The 20711-nt window shown below is 41.0% G+C and overlaps 2 protein-coding genes across 5 annotated transcripts in view; both read left to right on the top strand.

Moving 5' to 3' along the window:
• Positions 1–1300: 1300 nt before the first annotated feature.
• Positions 1301–10383, top strand: map2k2b (mitogen-activated protein kinase kinase 2b). Of its 2 annotated transcripts, none has more exons than XR_003781204.2 (13): positions 1301–2210; positions 3456–3666; positions 3984–4040; positions 4848–4937; positions 5534–5611; positions 5735–5786; positions 6861–6985; positions 7312–7531; positions 7615–7667; positions 7788–7849; positions 8451–8496; positions 8619–9320; positions 9395–10383. XR_003781204.2 is itself a non-coding variant. In XM_013133298.4 (13 exons), exons 2-13 carry the CDS (start codon positions 2116–2118, stop codon positions 8727–8729), a joined length of 1200 nt encoding a protein of 399 aa, XP_012988752.1. In that variant the 5' UTR covers positions 1301–1511; positions 2026–2115; the 3' UTR covers positions 8730–10383. The 2 variants fall into 2 exon arrangements, 1 of the variants encoding a protein (XP_012988752.1); XM_013133298.4 differs by having other exon boundaries at positions 1301–1511; positions 2026–2210; positions 8619–10383.
• Positions 10384–17470: 7087 nt separating this feature from the next.
• The window catches only part of tcf3a (transcription factor 3a), a 36674-nt gene continuing 33433 nt past the window's right edge, over positions 17471–20711 (top strand). For all 3 annotated transcript variants that reach the window (XM_010887722.3, XM_010887710.3, XM_010887718.3), the window contains exon 1: positions 17471–17993. The gene's annotated coding sequence lies outside the window, so the exon portion shown is untranslated. The remainder of the gene's footprint in view (positions 17994–20711) is intronic.

Genomic DNA, 20711 nt, shown 5'->3' with positions numbered 1-20711 from the left:
ATTACATTTTAATTTAAGAAACACTCTTGACCAGAGTCACATCACATTTTAAATGGGAATGAAACCTATTACCCTGGTGCCGAAGGTGCCATGCTCTCACCAAATACGCAACATTATAAACTGTCTCACCCTAGCCACTATTGAGTGGCTGAGATACATGAACAACATGAATTGAGATACATGAATTACATAAATGTACACAGCAGTACAACTCCTCCCAGTTGATGTAATGGGAGAAATCCTGATTCACCAAACTGTACTGACTACAATAATGAACTACATTTTGTGTGTAGATTACTCAGATCCACAGGTCCTCTTATGGAAATTCTGTAGGATCTAAAATAGTTAATTGTTTTCCAGGATTTTTTTTGGACCAGAGAGGACATGCTCCTATTCTTTCATAGACAACATTGTATTCTATGGCATTGTGAAATGGTCAGTTATCGCTTGGTCCAGGCATCAATGAAGGTAAGAAGTGTGAACATGTGATAGAAACGTTTTATAATCCCAGACCCTTCCTATGTACTCCCCAAGAAGTTTCAGCTTCACTCCTCAGGCAGACTCAACAGAGTAACTCAGTCCAAGTTGAACAGGTGCACTCCTTCCTTCCCCAGTGCATCATGGTCTGGAACAGCAGGCTGTTCTGCCTAAACACTCTGGACACAGCCCACCTGTATTTTTACTAGCCACTATGTATTGATTCCTTGTTGTTGCTTTCTGTTTAGAGCTTAAGGCTGGGTATCTGCATGAGCCCTTTGTGACAACTGTTGATGTAAAAGGAAATAATACTGAATGATCTTGAAGAGAAAAGCATGGGTTGGTTCTGGTTGAACTAGGCGAATCTTCCAATATTGCCATAAGACTCATGTCTCTGCAGGATTATTGTAATCAAAGGAGATCACTTATCAATAATCCAAAAGTATAATATTTCGGTAATTGAAGGTTTTTAACTATCTATATTCATATTCAACATTGCTCTTGGTGTGTTTAGATCTGCTTTACACCTCTAGATTTTGTTGTTTGCAAACTGACTCAGCTTCAGTTGAATGAATTTGAAGTTAGGATAACCTAAACATCTGAACAATGGTTTTGTGCCCCTTAACTTAAACTGTTCAAGTATAACTGTTTAAAAAAAAAAACAAGGCTCCTCTAGAGCGATGCACTATGCCCTGAGAGATGTAGTATATTCACATAAAGATGTGACCAGTAGGTGGTGAGGGACCGTGTGGGACTGTTTTGAGCAAGGACTGTTCACCGCTGGATGCTATTGCCTCAGGTGTTCCAAAACCTCGTTTCAGACAACATCTCTCGCGATAATTTGTTTGACATCTTCGTGGATCAAAGCCTCTGATACCACCGCGTAGTGGGCCAAGCTAAGCCGCTATTCCCACTCCTATCCGGGGACGTTGTGTTCAGAGGGAGCACCCGGTCCACCCCTAACAGGAACATCTCAGGATACTTCTGAATGCCAGTGCCAGGCCTTTTTGACGAAGTGCAACACGAGGGGAACAGTAGGGTTTGTTAATTAGCCAGCTACCTCGCTAGCTTAGTTAGCATGAATAACTAGCTTACAGGCAGTGGTTTGAAATGTGATGGCTGTGGGCCAAATACCTTGTGTAGCTAGCTCTTGTTTCACTCTTTACCAATGACTTTCAAGGAATGTGATTCAAAATAACATAGTTAGCTAGCTACGTGTCTTAGGTAAGGTTAATGCTTATTTAACATAGAGTTTGCCTGATCTTTAGCTATGTACAGTAAGTATTTGTGCTAGCCAGTTGATTACTATCTATTGCCTCCGGCGACTGTAAAATAATGTTGTTAGCTAGACAATTCATCCAACCATTTTACGTTTGTTAGCTGACTAGCTAACTGTTGTAGACCAGAATACAGACAGGTTAGATTGGCTAGTTAACGTTAGCCTAGTTATCCCTGTGTTTATTTGATAGATGCCCAGGCTAATTTGACAGCTCGCTAGGCAGCCAGGTGTATTTTGTGAGGATTGTTTGATTGTCCAACTGCATTCAGTCACTCCTCTGGATACACCGCAAGTTGGGATCAAGAGTTGTTTTAGGAGACCTGCTGCATCTTGCTGGGAAGTATTCTGCAAAACAAAACATGGCTCCCAAAAGAAGACCGGGTCCAATAATCATCCCTTCCACCGGTTGTGAGGGGGGACTGTCCACTTCCACGACCATCGTTGCGGCTTCAGAGTAAGTGTAAATACTTAGCCAGCGAGCTACTGTTTCATACATAGGAAATAACTATAGAGTGACAGATTTCCCCCTTGATGAACACATTGCACTATTGTAATCTCTACTGCAGAACAGCAAGTTATTATACTAACTTAAACTATCTTATTTTCTTTTCTTTACTGTACTGTAGTATTATATGCAAACTTGAAAAATATTTGGTCTTACCAAATTTTAACTATGGACATACAGTGCCATCATGTTCAGTGGTCAAAGACTCAGATTGCTGTAAATGGAATGTGAGAGACGAAAAGAGCAAAGTCAGAGGTAGAGTGAATTGCCCAGGCTATGTTAACAATTAGTGGAACCCACTGTAATTTGGTGACCCAACTCTGATTGTGAACACGAGCAACTTTATAAACTGCACACTCAGAAAAAACATGGTTGTTTTGGCAAGTGGCAATAAATTACAACCAGGTTAGAGGAAAAATCTGGTTGTTTGTGCTGTTGAAAGTACCACAATTCAAATATGTAAACACTGTATACAGTGCCTATTGGAAGCTTTAGACCCACTTTTGTTGTGTTAATGCCTCAACGTTTCATGCATTTGAATGACGATTTCCCCTCCCACTCATCTAAACAACGTACTCCACAATTTAAAGGGGATTTTTTTCAGGCTATGAAATGTGTGTATTAATAATATATAAATGGAGTATCATTACTCACAGGCCCCCTGTATTAATACATTGTTGAAACACCTTTGTCAGTATAATGTAGGTCTCTCTCAACTTAGCACGCTTTGGTTTTGCAATATTTGACCTTTTCCATACAACACTGTTCATGCTCTGTAAAGTTCTTCGCGCTGGGTCAGTGGACAGCAATCTTCGTCATGACATAGATTTTTGATTGGGTTTAAGGGCTCTGGGCTCTGGCTGGTTCACTAAAGCACATTTTCCTGGTATTTTCCTGTTAGCCCCTCCACTGTAGCTTTGGCTGGGTGCTTTGATTTGTTGTCATGCTGAAGGGTGAACTTTCATCCCAGTTTAAGCTGTTCTACAGAACAGGACTATATTTTCTGCTCAATGTTATTGTCCATAATTGTTATGGTTAATTGTCAGCACTAGAAATAGTTGGAGCTCTACCTCAACAATTTAATTGGTCGTACACATATTTGCATGCACCTATGTATTTCAATTTTAATAAAGTGCTGTCATTGAGACCGCTGCTTAAACCATGAGCTAATTCATCCCTGAATCCTTCTCTCAGGGCTAATCTGGAGGCTTTACAGAAGAAGCTGGAAGAGTTGGATCTGGATGAGCAGCAGAAAAAACGTCTAGAGGCTTTCCTTACCCAGAAGGCCAAAGTGGGTGAGCTGAAAGACGACGACTTCTACCGCATCTGTGAGCTGGGCGCAGGCAATGGTGGTGTTGTCAACAAAGTTTGCCACAAACCCTCAGGCCTGGTCATGGCCCGAAAGGTGAGTGATGTGGGATCCATTGCCAGTCTGAAGTCCTCAGATTGGAAGGATTGTGGGGTGTCAGCATATTGAGTGGGAGTCCACGTGGCCAACCAGTGGTTTTGATTATATTACTGCTTACACCTGTCCAATCCTTTTTGATGCATTTAGGAGAAGGGTGTTGAGGTTGATTTCAGACTAGGCATACAGGATTTCTGTGTCAATAACAAAACAATGACATGTCCATTTTAAAATATAAAAACCAACATAGTACATTAATGTTAACAAAACAGATTTTTGCTGTATATATTGTATTCATCCCTCCCTCTTCTCTTTAGCTGATCCATCTGGAGATCAAACCAGCCATCAGGAACCAGATCATCAGAGAGCTACAGGTTCTGCTTTTGGAGTGATTCAATTTGAAGTTCAGAGAAATGTAGCACTCACTATTAGTCGTCCACCTGGTCCTTTTATGACCTAACTTCTATCTGAGATGCCAATTCACCTGTGGAGATTGATGGAGATTACCAATACATTTTCACAAATTAGGGGTGGGATCTTTTTAGTTGGTAACCTCATTTAGCAGAGAAATAACAAGTAGAGTACTGATGTAGTTCCTAGTTAGCATGCTAACCAAAGCAAGCTTATTTAAGTTAACGGAACAACATTTCAGTTAAGACAGACACTCTGTCAGGTGAAGCCAGGAAAATCACAAAAAGAGAGATTGTTGAGAGATTCTTCTCAGCTAAATCATGTAGGCTAAACATGTTTTTATTATGTTGAGCTTGCAGAATTAATCCTGCCAGTTAAACTGTCGTATTGTAGATGTCATTAATATTGGTAAATCCACACCAACAATATCCAGTTGAATGGCTGGTGAAGTCACAACATTGGAGTTCACACTGACATTTTTACTAGAGGTAATTGCCTGTTGGAGGGCATTTCAAGTTGATATCTGTCCACACTCACAAAGAGCTTTGCAACCAAGAGCCTCTGATTAATGAAAAGTGCCTTGCTAATATGAGGTAACATTCAAATAAAACCCGGTCTGAAATATATAGTCACATTATGACCATCATTTTGCCAGTGAGAAAAACCTCTTGTAGGGCTACTCACTGTATATCTCAACGTGTCAATAATTCTGTGATATGTTTGAATAAGGTATTAATCCACCCCCCCCCCCCCACGTCTTTTTTCCTCAGTTGCTACATGAGTGTAACTCTCCCTACATCGTTAGTTTCTATGGCGCCTTCTACAGCGATGGAGAAATCAGCATCTGCATGGAACACATGGTGAGGGGAGGAAATGGTGGGAGTTGGGAGGAGACAGCTCGCGAGGGGAGAGGAGAGAAGGGAGGTGGGAGGAGACAGCTTGCGAGGGGAGAGGAGAGTAGGGAGGAAGGGAGGTGGGAGGGGAGAGAATGGAGGAAGGGAGTTGGGAGGAGACAGCTCGCGAGGGGAGAGGAGAGAATGGAGGAAGGGAGGTGGGAGGAGACAGCTAGCGAGGGGAGAGGAGAGTAGGGAGGAAGGGAGGTGGGAGAGGAGAGAATGGAGGAAGGGAGTTGGGAGAGGAGAGAATGGAGGAAGGGAGTTGGGAGAGGAGAGAATGGAGGAAGGGAGGTGGAAGGGGAGAGAATGGAGGAAGGGAGGTGGAAGGGGAGAGAATGGAGGAAGGGAGGTGGGAGAGGAGAGAATGGAGGAAGGGAGGTGGGAGAGGAGAGAATGGAGGAAGGGAGGTGGGAGAGGAGAGAATGGAGGAAGGGAGTGCAAAGGAATGGTTTTCTGTGAGCGGGGAGCAATGAAGTTGCAGTGCTGCTTGACTCAGATCTTGCCCTACTTTAATCTGTTGTGGTGGTTATGAGTAGCAATCCTCTACTCTCTTCCTACAGGACGGGGGCTCCCTGGACCAGGTGCTGAAGGAAGCCCGGAGGATCCCTGAGGAGATCCTGGGGAAAGTCAGCATCGCAGTGAGTATCAACCAATCAGAATGAAGATAGCTTGAGTACATGTTTCCTGTAAGAGTGTTGTCTAGTTTTCCAAAGTTATTTTAACAAGTCAAACCCTGAATCTTGTTCTCCTTGTTTCCTAAGGTTTTAAGAGGGTTAGCCTATCTACGGGAAAAACATCAGATCATGCACAGAGGTACAAGTCAATTTATGTCATGCAGTTTTATTTCCAAACTGTATAATTACATTATAGTAGTAGCTTAGGCTTACACTTGATTTGGATAGTGAAGATAACCATCTGTAGATGCTCGACAGATATTCATGCTAACAACAAGCTAAGATATAGCCAAAACAGTCGATTCTTGCTAAGCTTAGGGCTTGGTTTCCAATATGTGTTAGGGAAAGAGTTAATGTTAGGGATTGAATTAAGGTTACTGTTAGTAAATAGTAACTTAAAATGTTATTGATAGTCTATAAAGCAACTACAGATTTATAAGTGATTACATCTGGTTTTGTTGCCATCAATCTCTACCATCAATTCACATGACAAATCGAAAAATGTTTTTAGTAATTTGTGTCAATTGTTTGAGAATTGCAGTCTGAAATATACAATATATGTACACTACCGTTCACAAGTTTGGAGTCCCTTATAAATGGCCTTGTTTTCTAAAGAAACCTCCAGGAAGCATGGGGTGAAATCTGCAGATTACATCAACAAACTGACAACTAGGATGTACAAAGCTCTGCAAGGCTGTAATTACTGCAAATGGAGGATTCTTTGACGAAAGCTAAGTTTGAAGGACACAATCATTATTTCAATTAAAAAGAATTCTTTCTAACCTTGTCAATGACTATAAATTCCTATTCAAACTCATGTCATGTATGTTTTCACGGAAAACAAGGACATTTCAAAGTGACCCCAAACTTTTGAATGGTGGTGTAAGTATTGAGGCGCTATATTCAGTACATTGTAGAAGCACCATTAGCAGTGATTACAGCTTTGAGGCTCTGCATGACTCGATTTTGGCACGTCCGCTCAAGCTCTGTCAGATTGAACGCGGAGCATCAGAGGTCTCTCCACAGATGATCAATTGGTTTCGAGCCTGAGCTTTGGCTGTGCCACTCAAGGACATTAACAGGCTTGTCCCAAAGCCACTCCAGCGTTTTTCTGGCTGTGTGCTTAGGGGTTCTGTGCCTTCCGGATGAGGGTCTGAATGCTGGTTGAAAGCAACTGGCCCCCCAGGCTCACTTCCCTCCCCTTCCCTTCCAGACGTCAAGCCCTCTAACATCCTGGTGAACTCGCGCGGGGAGATCAAGCTCTGTGATTTTGGCGTGAGCGGTCAGCTCATCGACTCCATGGCCAACTCCTTCGTTGGAACGCGCTCCTATATGTCGGTGTGTACACTGTGTGTGTGTGTCTGTGTGTGTCTGTGTGTGTCTGTGTGTGTCTTTGTGTGTCTGTGTGTGTGTCTGTGTGTGTGTATCTGTGTGTGTGTATCTGTGTGTGTATCTGTGTGTGTGTATCTGTGTGTGTATCTGTGTATCTGTGTATCTGTGTATCTGTGTATCTGTGTATCTGTGTGTCTGTGTGTCTGTGTGTCTGTGTGTCTGTGTGTCTGTGTGTCTGTGTGTGTGTTTGTGTGTGTCTGTGTGTGTGTGCGGGGGTGTGCGGGCGGGTGTGCACACTCGCTTAAACCTCTATCTAATCCGTGCACCAACAGCCAGAGAGATTGCAGGGCACCCACTACTCAGTCCAGTCTGACGTGTGGAGCATGGGCCTGTCTCTGGTGGAGCTGTCCATAGGTCGCTACCCCATCCCCCCTCCGGACGCCAAGGAGCTGGAGGCCATCTTTGGACGGCCCATCTTGGACGGGGCCGAGGGAGACGCACAGAGCGGCACGTCCCCCCCGCCCCGGCCTCCCGGAGGCAGACCTGCCAGCGGTGAGAGAACACGCACACGCGCAGCAACTGGTCCATACCAAAACCACTGACATTGATCTCACTAAGGTTGGTCTGTCCTGCAGGACACGGTCCTGCCATGGCCATCTTTGAGCTGCTGGACTACATTGTCAACGAGGTGAGCGCTACTGCGAATAGCTTCGACCTCGTTGCCAAGGGAAGGTTTGGTGCGAAGCTATGTGCATGTTTTGATTTATAAATGGGCTATTTTCTGATACTGATCCTCTGTTTGTTCCAGCCTCCTCCCAAACTGCCCCATGGAGTCTTCACCTCTGATTTCCAGGACTTTGTGACTAGATGGTGAGTCATTTTACAATTTGAAAATGTTAGTCATTTAGCAGACTCTCATGTCCAAATCAAGTTAGTGTTTTTATCTTAATATAGCCAAGTGGGACAACAACACCACTATAATAGAAAGTGTTCTTTACTCAATGAAAGAGATGTCAACCAAGACACTTCAAGAAAAAACATGCCAGCATTAGCTTACAATTATTTTTTTAATATAATCTTTAAAAATGAGTTCCAAATGGATGGGCAAGAACTCTTCTGTCCTAGTTTCAACGAGAAGCTGATTCACCCATTGGGGTCCTGGGACTGAAGAGGTTTGACTGGACTTGTAAGGATAGGATGGGTGTAAGGATAAGCATTGCCTGATGATAGGATGGTAAACCAAGAGGGTTGTGCTAGTCAGCGAAAGGTCCCTGATTGTAATCCCAGAGCCGACAAGGTGAAAACATCTGTTGTTGTGCCCTTTAGCAAGGCACTTCAATCTAATTACACTTGTATGTCACTCTGGACTTACTCTGGATGGGAGTGTCTGCTAAAATGATTTTTAAAATGTATGGTGGTTGTGTAAAAGCTTTTCTTGTGGAATACCCCAGACTTTCTTGTATTTCCTCAGTCTCATCAAGAACCCAGCAGAACGGGCTGACCTGAAGATGCTCATGGTGAGGGTATTACTTTGTTTATATTCACCAGACAAATAAACAGGATGGATATTTCACAGGACACGATTAGCTCTAGTCACTAATTGTGTTTTTTAATGAGCCACATCTCTTGTTTGTTTCAGAACCACACGTTTATCAAGCGGTCTGAAGTAGAAGAGGTGGACTTTGCTGGCTGGCTTTGTAAAACCATGGGGCTGAACCAGCCCAGCACTCCCACACGTACTGTAGACTAAACACACACACACACACACACTCACAGACATGCAACCTCTATGCACACACAACATCTCACACACAAAAACAAGCACGCTTTCTTTGTCAGCCACCTTTCTCAGGTGACCCTGTTATGAACTGGCTTCATTGGCTGTAGAGTATGGGAGACTGCTTCAATTTTTGGAGGGTTTTTGTTTGTGCTTTGTAATTAATGGCACTGCAGCTGAAGTCCCAGATCTCAATATGTCTCTGATCAGAAGGAGACTCATAAAAGCAGATGTATCTTAGCCCTACAGAATCGGAGTTGTCAAACCTTGCTGTAAAATCTCCAGTCAGTCATGTCAGTTACTCCCTCCCTTTAACATGCCAGAAACAAGACAGTTACGACCTTAATCAGCATTTCTTGGAACAACCTCTCACTGGGTTAGACTGTTAGAGCTGTTTGGCTGTTATAGTCTGCATTATCAACAGTGTCATCCCCCTGGATGAGCTGACAGAAGGTGTGAGATGTCATCCCACTGGATGAGCTGACAGAAGGTGTGAGATGTCATCCCACTGGATGAGCTGACAGAAGGTGTGAGATGTCACCCCCCTGGATGAGCTGACAGAAGGTGTGAGATGTCACCCCCCTGGATGAGCTGACAGAAGGTGTGAGATGTCACCCCCCTGGATGAGCTGACAGAAGGTGTGCGATGTCACCCCCCTGGATGAGCTGACAGAAGGTGTGAGATGGGCCTGGTTGCAGGAAGCTGTACATATACACACTCCAGATAGGGATTCTGTGAGCTCAGTCTGTAGCGTGGCATCATTGGCACCAAAAGTGTGTGTTTTAACATATCTATCTACCAACTGCCCGCTTTTCTTGTTTTCAGTGTTGTAGCACTTGAAGCCTGTTCAGAGGTTATGCCGATGTATGCACCCTGTATACAAAAAACACACAAGGCAGACAGGAAGTCAGGACACATGACATTATAAACTGGGCAGGATGTGAATACACAACGTCCTCACTACAGCAGTTTTTCATAATCATTTTGCTTTTCTTATTCCATTTGCTTTTCAATAAAGTTTCAGTCTATATGAGAACAGTAACCAAAACATCCTGAGCCACAGCTAAAGTGTGTGACGTTGGTCTCTTTGCCAGGCCTTAGGTATTACAATCACGATAAGGAGTTGATGTAGGTAAATGTTTGTAGAAATCAATACATATGATTATGTAAATGTGTCTCTACATAAAAAAAAAAGAAGCTTATATTCATTTATCTTTTACTTATTGCAGATGATTGAGTATGTGTAGTGTTTGTGTCAAGGACATGGATGATACTAAAATACAGCAGTGATGATTGTGAACTGGCCATTTGCTTTTGTTAAAGGAAAGGAGACTATTTACACTTTTGAGAAGTTGCCCTGATTGTCCTCGCCAGGCTCCTTTCATCCACCCTTCATTTGTAGGACAGATGCATGGATGACCTTTGTTGAGGAATGAACACAACTTTAACCAGAGTCAGGTTTATCTGTGTCTTTTGATATACATAAACATGTATACAGCAAGGCATTACTGACATTTATCTACCATAAAATAACATTTCTGTGTCCTTGAGGGTTCAGGTTCCTTTAGCTGCTTTCTTTAAAAACAAAATGGGGATGGTTTGTATGACATAAAAACCTTCCAAATCATTGTCTTTATAAGTCATTGTCAATAAATAGGATGTATTGTCACAATGAAACAATGAAAAGTATTTTTGCTTTCTGTAAAACTATAGTGGGGATTTGTGCAAAGACATTGGTTACAAGTGGACTTCTTACAGGCATGAATTGCATATGGCACCTCATTTATAAAAAATAAGTTCTTAAAGCTACCGACAGGACATGATGAAAAACCTGCAGCTTTTAGTGCAATTTTACACCTTGGAACTTTCAGACATAAATATGTTATGTACAACAATCATGCTTCTAAAATTTAGAATTAGAAAGTCGTGTCTGCTTCATTTAATTTCTAACTGCAACGTTTGATAAACTTGTGCAACCAAAGTTAGCTCGGATTAGTTCGTCATATTGCCATGTCAAGGGACTAATCTGAGGCAGTTGGTCACCAGGTATTTAACCCTCAATTAAAAAAACTAGACCACATTTAAAGATAGGTGCATTTCATGGATAACTGATACTAAGGGTAGGCCCCACAATAAACATATAAAATGTGTGGAGTAAATTGCCACAGTTGATTTGCTGTGGTGAATGAAGAATACATTTACTTCACTTACTCATTCTCAACTAGATGAATGGCTTTGTCTTTGACTATAAGCCCACCAGAGGGCAAAATGACCCTAAAAAATATTGGTTACATTGGGAGAGGTTTGGGGGGTTGCCAGTGGTTATAGCAATTGAGCTCAGTTACGCATGTGGATTTAGGGCCTTAACCGATTTATTAATGAGAGAGTCTGGGGTCTAATATTCTCTGCAATGGGCCATATTATTATAAAACAATTAAAAGACAGAACCACAAATAGGCGAATGTTTTGAAACTATGTTAATGCCAGTGTATTAAACAAGATGCTTTACACAATAGAGAACATTTTGTCAAATACAATCTGTTTCTTTGTTTGTTTCGCAAAACGTTTTGTTTTGCGGGATGCACCCAGGACTCGGCAACAGTTACCTGAAATGCATTTCCCCCTATTTGCATAGTAAAACAAAAAGGGTACACCAGGAATTCAGAAAACGGAAGATCAGTAATAGGATGTGAATGCCCAAATTACTTAAGAATCATATATAGGCCTAATGTGATAATTTCTCACTATTATGTGGGTATTGAATTACTTTGAAATGCAATATACCGACAATCCTAACATGTAGTTAACCTATCTACCGTTTGGACTAAAATGATCTCTCATAATTTCCGCTTATCTTTTAAGATTAAATATATAGAAATATAATGAAAAGAATGAACGGGTCATTGTTACACCACTAGGGAGAGGTATAGAGGCATCGTCAGATGTAATCGTGGTAGAGTTTGCCCTCGTGCACCGAGGTCATCTTATATTAGTTAGAAAGGGGGTATGTACAGTGGGGAGAACAAGTATTTGATACACTGCCGATTTTCCAGGTTTTCCCACCCACAAAGCATGTAGAAGTCTCAAATTTTTATCATAGGTACTCTTCAACTGTGAGTGACAGAATCTAAAAAAAAAATCCAGAAAATCGAATTGTATGATTTTTAAGTAATTAATTAGCATTTTATTGCATGACATAAGTATTTGATACATCAGAAAAGCAGATCTTTATCTGGTACATAAACCTTTGTTTGCAATTACAGATATACGTTCCGTGTAGTTCTTGACCAGGTTTGCACACACTGCAGCAGGGATTTTGCTCCACTCTTCCATCCATCCTTCAGGTCTGGAGACTGGCTAGGCCACTCCAGGACCTTGAGATGCTTCTTACGGAGCCACTCCTTAGTTGCCCTGGCTGTGTGTTTCGGGTCGTTGTCATGCTGGAAGACCCAGTCACGACCCATCTTCAATGCTCTTACTGAGGGAAGGAGGTTGTTGGCCAAGATCTTGACCGTCATCTTGAACTTCTTCCATTTTCTAATAATTGCGCCAACATTTGTTGCCTTCTCACCAAGCTACTTGCTAATTGTCCTGTAGCCCATCCCAGCCTTGTGCAGGTCTACAATTTTATCCCTGATATCCTTACACAGCTCTCTGGTCTTGGCCATTGTGGAGAGGTTGAAGTCTGTTTCGAGTGCATGGACAGGTGTCTTTTATACAGGTAACGAGTTCAAACAGGTGCAGTTAATAGAGGTATTGAGTGGAGAACAGGAGGGCTTCTAAAAGAAAAACTAACAGGTCTGTGAGAGCCGGAATTCTTACTGGTTGGTAGGTGATCAAATACTTATGTCATGCAATAAAATGCAAATTGATTATTTAAAGATCATACAACGTGATTTTCTGGATTTTTGTTTTAGATTCCCTCTCTCACAGTTGAAGTGTACCTATGATAAAACATGCTTTGTAAGTAGAAAACCTGCAAAATTGGCAGTGTATCAAATGCTTGTTCTCCCCACTTTATGTGTCAGTTTGCACACTGTGTCTTGGGATTTGGATTCCACATTTAACCCAGTCACTCCCAATCAGAAAGGCACGGGGACTGCCACAATGAGGCTGGTGGAGAAATAGTTTTTTTCTCAGGGATTACAGATTTTTTCAATGCACAGTCTAAGATATAGATGCAAGGACTGACAATCCATGAAATAAAATGATCTGCTCCATTTTTGGCCACCCTCATGGTCTGGTTTCTCTCTAGGTTTCTTCCTACTTTTTTTCCCCTACTGCTATGGAGACTTTCCTAACTACTGTGTGATATCTCTTACTTGCTCATTGGGGTTTCAGACTGGGTGTCTGTAAAAGCACTTTGTGACAACTGCTGATGTAAAAAGGGGCTTTATAAAATACATTTGAGTGATTGAGTTTTTGAGGCTATTAAGTATGTTTACATTGTTTTGCACCAGAGTTCTTAAACAATCTTTTATTTTGACTTCTGATGCAGTTCCGTGGTTTGGGGTATGACAGAACATATTGTTTTATATATAATTTACGTGGTTTGAGTGCTGATTGTCTGATAGCTATATTTTATATTTATAAGAGCAGTAAGGCATCTCTGAGGTTTATGATATATTGCCAATTTACCACGGTTAAGCACAGTGTCCAGGCACTCCACATGCCTCAGAACATCTCTTAGTCGTGGTATATTGGCCATATATAGCTTAGGGATGGAGTTGGAGAAATGTAACCACTTTTTACATGCATAGAGCTGTGTAAGGTCTGACTATCCATGATATGAAAATAATTTTTAACCATGTTTTGAAAGTGTATAGTGGTTGTTTTATATTTTCTTATTTTTTTTTACCAACATTGGAGTAAAACAAGCTGATATTTAGGTTCTGCTTGGGTAAAACAGTTCTGCTTGGGGACAAGCTCATGAGGTATTTGTACATTTTATTCATTAGGATTATTATAATGAATGTATAAATCCAAAATGTGTGTTGCACCTCCAGATTTTCCCCTTCAAAGGCCATTTCAGTAAAGTTGACCAATTCTGCACAGCAAAGCATCACTACATGTGCTTAGGGATGTTATTACACGTGTGTGTGTGTGTGTGTGTGTATGCGTGTGTGTGTGTGTGTGGGTGCATGAGTGCGTGTATTGGGGAGGATAGGTTGTGTAGAGAGCTCTGATTGTAGCAGTGCATGTGGGTTTTTAAGTCTGTGTATTTGTATGCACATTTGTGTGGTCGGGGTGTTTCTACAACTATAAGGGGGGTGGGGGCACTAAACCACTGCGGCAGGAGAAAAGCAAAGTCTGCAGTCATTAATATGCAAATATGCAAATGAGAGGGTAATTAAGATCCTGCGTTCGTCAGTGGCTCTTTGATTGCTAATGAATTCCAATCTGCAAGAAAGGGGGAGGGGAAGGTGAGAGGAAAAAAAAAGACTAAAACCGAGTGAAAAGGGACAGGGAATAGAGAGGTATTGCACCTTTATTCACTTTCTGTAGAAACGGTATAAAGGGTCATGTTGGTGCTTTTTGAGAGTGAGTGAACAGGCCTATGAATGCATGCTGAGATGAATGGATGGAAAATACATGAATGCTTTTGTCTGTTATGATGGTAGAATGTTGTCTCTGTCACAGAATGAGGGTGTGGTTGCTGTTTAACAGTGATTAACGTACAAACAAATAACATGGTAAAAGCCAGACCCGCCACAGAGAGCAAGGGAGATGCATGCTGGTTAACGGTGATGCTTTTGACCCCCGTCGAGGCAGAAGAGAAAAGGGCGAGGGATGGAGCAAAAGGTACCCTGGCAGGGAGTTTGCAGTGGTAGCATATGTGTCGTGGGGCATGAAGGATGTTATTTTGATATTTTTGGCAAGCAGTAACTTCCCATACGGGCAGACATACTGCTGTTATTGTTGTTTCAGTGCTCCCTTGGCACCCCTGATTCTCTGAAACCCCCCCCCCACACACACACACACACACACACATAATATTTCGCTCTCCTTATTTAACCTTCATCCCCACCCATCTTATTCTCTCTGTGTGTTGTTCGCTTGCAACAACACTTTCCAAACATCGTCACCAAGATACTTCAGAATCAAGTCGCCCCTTGGCACTGATCTTGGATCAGAGTCTCACAGTAATTGATTCTAGCAGTGATTTTAGTGAACTGGTCCGAGATCTGCACTTCTTGGAGGTTGCTGGTTTGTTACAGGAAACAGGAAACCATAGTCATAACAGGAAGCCCCAGGTTGTGCACACTGTACCTGATGCGTGGGTGGCCAGATCAGGGCCTACCCGCCCAGAGAGGGAAGATGTGCGACTGTAGAATGAGGGAGCCCAGGATAGCGTGGGTGGAGATGGTGCTTTAAGGTTAGGAGGACGGGGTTCCATGCTCAAAATAGCTTTTTGTACCTTTGCGTAGGCGTATTTGGTAAACCACATTACCAAACAATGTTGCTACACTGCAAAGATTGCTCTACTTACATTAAAACTACATTACACATTTTTACTGAGGTGTTAAGTCATTTCCACAGGTGCAAAAGCCTAGTAAATATTGGACATGATAACCTTTTGTCATAAACATAACTGAAAGGGAAGGCCAATAAACAACATAGATTCAAATGTATATCCTCAAAAACATCGACTTCGATTCAACATTGAAACCATTACAACAGCATGAGATAGAAGGTAAAGAGGGGTAGAGCAGGTCAGGAAGTGAGGTGAACATATCAGCCTGGTTCTGTAAAGCCCCACATGTGGTGGGCTCTGTATTCTCAGAAAGGCCAACGCAGATGTAGCACAACTCAATACCACTGAATAATTTTATTCTCCTTAAAAAACAGACACACAAACACCCACATCAATCGCAGTTCATGGCGTGTTTGTTTATTTAACCAGCGAAAGATCATTTTCACAAGAACCAGGTGCCGAGTCCTGAGTCTGTATCACAAGATGAAATTGCTTCTACAAAACCAAAGGGAAAAACCAGTCGCACTCTTAACCATTTCTTATCTCACAGATTCACACACGCACGAACACACACACTTTAGATTTTCTATCATTGTGAGGACCTAACCCTGACCCAGAAATAAATGTTCCCCTATTTCCAAGCCCTAAACCTAACCTAAAACTCTATACCTAGAACAACATTTATGCCTTAACTTAATCTAGCCTAATCGTAAAGTTAACCAGTATTACCTAAACCTAAAAGAGACACACATTTTAAAGAAATGCATTAAGGTATTTGCCTAAACTTAGAAGTAGCATTTTCCAAAGTGGGGACCTGCCCAAAAATATTGTGGACCAATTTGTCTGGCTTTATTATATTTGTTGGGACTTTAGGTCCTACATGTACACATAGACAGGAAACAAACATACACAAACACTCACACACACCCCTACGTACTATACAGACTTCATGTCAAACCCAGCTGGTACTCAGTGCCTGAACCCCTCCCAACTGATGAAACCATTTCAGACAATTCATTGTGGACTCTTTGCCACTATGGTTGATATGCTATAATCATCTTAATGTGTAGTTTCTTCTATTAGCTTACTGATGGACACCGATAATGATGACAGGAGGTTTGGATTCCAACCAGGGGTATTAGAAGGCTTACTGTAGTGACACAGGTTGTAACTATACAAATCATACAAATATAGGGGTCTGAAGCCTGAGAATAAAAGATTGAATGTAATGTTGTTGTTAATTACAATGTTGTTAGTCAAACAAATGGATCTTCATCCCAAATGGAGTAAAATTATATTTTCATACACAGTGTAATGGATCATTAATTACATATTTCTTCTGTAATATGGTCTCCTTGCTCCTTCAAGTATGTCTCAATTTCAGGTTTTGTGCATAAAAAAAAGTGGACTATTCTTAGCTGATTAACCTTTTGTAGGACAGATACATTTATATACTTCCATAAAGAGTTTTTAGCTCACATGCTGTTCCCACAAAAGATCACTGTAAAAGCCAAATGCTTCTGTAGCCTGTACTTTTATACCCCCTCTTTAAACATGCTTTAACACTACTGAGGTGGAACCATTTGTCCAACAATGCCTTTGGACTGACTAACGTGTACCCACTAGCAACCGGGCGCGCACACACGCATATACATAAGCCCAGAAGCAATCATGACCCCTAATCTGCTGCTTCAAATAATGTTGTGCAAAATTAAATGTTAATATTGTTAGTCCTAATTATTCTTAACTTACGCATGTTGTGTGCCTACAGCTTCATATGCTATTTTACTTCAGGATAACGCTAAACCATAGATCACTTGACGTCCATACAGCATGAATGGATTAGGACTCCACTAACCTCTACACTAACGCTCCCTAAGTGGGCCCTAGCAAATATGAATGTTGTTTGGTTGTAGTCGACTTGCATTGGCCCTCTTTGAAAATAATCAATGCGTTGTTTATTGTTGTTCTTAAATGAGGACGCATATTTTTGTCTGTAGTTTTCAAGTTCAATATCGTTTACCAATAGCTGCATCATCCAATTGATTTATGCTGTCCATAGCCGATCCATGACTGGGTAACATTTGAGGCCGGACAAACGAATAATGAGGATATTATTTGGACATTTTTCCTGTCAATCTGATTTCTGTGGCATGCAATTGGTTGTGCGTCTGCAGTATTATCATTCCATCTCACACTGTTTCTGGTCTGTAACTGTTCAGTTTCCGCAGTCTCCCTCCGCAGGTTGACGTAGTCCTCGTGGTTTGCGATCTTAAAAAAATATGTCATTTTAATGCAACGACATTCACAATAATGCTTTACAATATTTTTGTCAATCTCCAGATCAATGTGTTACTGTATGATTATCAGAAATGTCAGTGTCTTGTTGTAGGGCGTTTGAAATCGGACACCATGGTGTTTTAACGTCCTCGTACGCCGCGGAGGGATACTCTTTTGGAATCGACAATGTGGAGGCTGTTAAAATGTCTACTCGGAAGATGAAATGGTTACAATTGTAGCAACTAAAATAATCGCTTGACATACAACACGAGTTATGAATCTATTCGTTAACATTCCTTCATTTTCATGACGTGGACTGTATAACAAACCAAGCGTTTGATCGAGAATTAACGATATCGTCGTTCGTTCTTCATCTACAGTCCGGAGCAGGGGGAATCTATCCCCAACTTTATGTTTTTCTCTACTCCAACCGTTCATTTTTCCTGTTGGATGCCACATAATTGAATATAGTCTGCTGAAAGGTAAATATACCGCACGACATGCCGTATATTTTTTGAAATTATATTGTGAAATTATCCTGCATGATTTGTTGGAGCACTGTGCAACTTTAGAGTATCATTTTGAGTTGTATGAGCACGGCCGGAGAAAGCGGGGTCTTCAGTTTTTGTCCGGCCTGGGCTATTGGAGCGAGCGTGTAGTAGTATTGCTGCCTTGTGGGAAAATACTTCTTTGTTCATTAAGGACAGCATTGTCAAGTTTAAAAGTAATCTCACATGCCATTTCGATCCGATTAACTATCTCAGTGATGCTACTGGCATTTCTAAGTATTCGTTTTTTCTTGAATAACAAACTAAATGTTGTTTTAGACGGTTCGCATTTTTGATAAATATTTAGAGGAAAACTTCGTGGTATAGCGGAAAGTTGCACCGAAAAGGGTTTCTATTTTTGTCTCCGTTTTTTTGGGGCTGTTTGAATGTTTTACATCTCCTGTATCATAAAATACATCAAAATCTTAATTGCGTGAAATGTCCTCAACATTTTCCTCTGCTTATTTTACATTTGTCAGGAAATTCCTTTCCCCTGTTTTTCTCGCGTTGAACTCCCTTTGCCGTGCAAATGCTTTACATAGGTAACAGGTTTAAATATTGTGGCTGTTTTTACATCAGGCCATTAAATATGATACGCCAGGAGAGCGACTCTTACGCTATTGTTCTAGCCTTCATCACAAACTTTGCCACTCTCTTTGTGTTAGAGCAATAGACTAGTGGAGAAGTCGTGTATTCGACAGCTAGTTCACAACAGGTTTCTCACCCATCCCAACACACGAACTAAACAATAATTTTGAAGGAATAGTCTCAGTTGACACAATGCTTTGATTATTGCTATGCATGCAGTTTGAGGATTTCGTCACAATTCGTAAAACTATTTACGTTCTGGAAATACGGTAGATTTGGGGCAGGAGGGAGATCTGTGTGTATGTGTGTTGGGGGGGGGGGGGGGGGGGTATGGAGCTTCGATTTCAGGGTGGAAGCAGGGTTCCTTCTTTTGACCGCAACGAATGCGTTTCTTGAGTACTGTCAGGCAACTGTTGAACGTCTGCTGCAATTGTATTGTTTCAGCCACCACCATCATAATGCATTCCTTTTCAATTGCATCAATGCATGTCTGTGTGCTCATACTACTGATGTACATGAAACATATCCAGATTGTCACTGTCATTTAAATATCTTTTGTAAAACTTACTTAGCAATATTTAATACCTTCAAATGAACATTTATAGAAAATCTATTTGAATACACACACACACACACACACACAACTCAGCTCCATTCATAGACACATTCCGTCCATGCTGCTTTCTAATGTAGATTGAACACTGGTCACTTTCCCTTTATCTTATTTACTTTTCTATTAGATTTTTTATTGTTTCCATGGTGCTATTTTGACTGATACTGTATACATACTCTTATGATTTATTTGGGCATTTTGTAAAAAGAAAATTTTTCATTTGTACTGAAGTTTACATTATCTTGTTTTTTATTTGTTAGATGTTAGTAAGAAAATGAAACCAACTGCATTGTTTAGGAGCTGATAGACAAGCTTTTCTTGCTCCCGCGACATAATGTGTATGTGACCAATACATATTTAAAATTGATTCCATTATTGAGCTCATCCCTTTAAATCTGAACACCGTTCTATAAACATGTTTGAAGAAGTGATCAGTGAGTTCTTGGAGATAAAAGCACTGGTTGTGAGAAGGCAAAGTGTGCAAAGCTGTCACGACCAAGGGTGGCTACTTTGAGTAATACCTACAATATATGTATTTTGATTGGTTGAACTATGATTCCATATTATTTAATAGTTTTTCCTGTGTTCACTATTATTCTGCAATGTGGAAAGTAGCAAAAATAAAAATACCCTTAAAAAGTAGGTGTCCAAACTTTTGACTGGTACTGTATATAAATATGTAACATTCTAACAGAGTTTTCGTGTTTCAGAAAGTATTTTAAATAATTAACTCTTGACTTTCTCATATGTTGTAGCTTAATGTTGTCAGCTTGTCTCGATTTATGGAAACAAGTGCTTGATTTGATTTCTGAGTTAGCAAGCTGAATACAAGTTGTAGTTCCCTCACTGAGCAAATCCGTTAACCCTATGTGCTCTTAGGTAATTTCTGAACATGAGAATGTTTTCAGAATTACCAGTTAAAAATACAAGAAGTTCTAGAAATTTGCCCAGTTGCAGGTGATGCTAAAACACAGAACTCTCGGACATTTACCTTAACCCCATTAAAGTTAGAGAAATGATAATGGACCCATTTTGTGTTTCTTTATTGTTCTCTTAACTAATAACCAACGTGAAAGATAGACATTTTCCAAAAACAATGTACTGTGTTACACAGTTTTTTGCCCTAGAGAATATATAAAATGTTCAGGTCAGCCCTAAGAACCTCTGGTGGTCATCGGGGCAAGATAAGTTTGACAAAGCTTAGACGGTGCTTTGGAGCTCATGTTTTTGTGGTGGGATCATGATTGGTTGACACAATATGATGAACACAGCGGGCTCATTTGCATAATAGAAATTAAATTGTTAGGGTGAATTCATACTTCTACTTGAAAGTGGTTGCATGGTCTCCATTTTTCCATGGTTTGTGTCAATTTTTGTTTTGGTGGGGTGGTGCTTCGACAGTAGGCTTTTCGGAAGTTCGCGCCGGAAATCCTTCCTGTAGCTTTTGTATT

The sequence above is a fragment of the Esox lucius genome, chromosome 3, assembly GCF_011004845.1.
Source record: "Esox lucius isolate fEsoLuc1 chromosome 3, fEsoLuc1.pri, whole genome shotgun sequence".
NCBI classification, from domain to species: domain Eukaryota; kingdom Metazoa; phylum Chordata; class Actinopteri; order Esociformes; family Esocidae; genus Esox; species Esox lucius.
This window is presented reverse-complemented; position numbering and strand designations above follow the sequence as displayed.

Excerpts from the sequence above, each read along its gene's own strand:
- map2k2b (XM_013133298.4), top strand. The coding sequence starts at position 2,116 with ATGGCTCCCAAAAGAAGACCGGGTCCAATAATCATCCCTTCCACCGGT. Across the intron at positions 3,667-3,983 it reads GCCTGGTCATGGCCCGAAAG|CTGATCCATCTGGAGATCAA; the intron begins GTGAGTGATGTG and ends TCTTCTCTTTAG. Across the intron at positions 7,850-8,450 it reads CAGGACTTTGTGACTAGATG|TCTCATCAAGAACCCAGCAG; the intron begins GTGAGTCATTTT and ends GTATTTCCTCAG.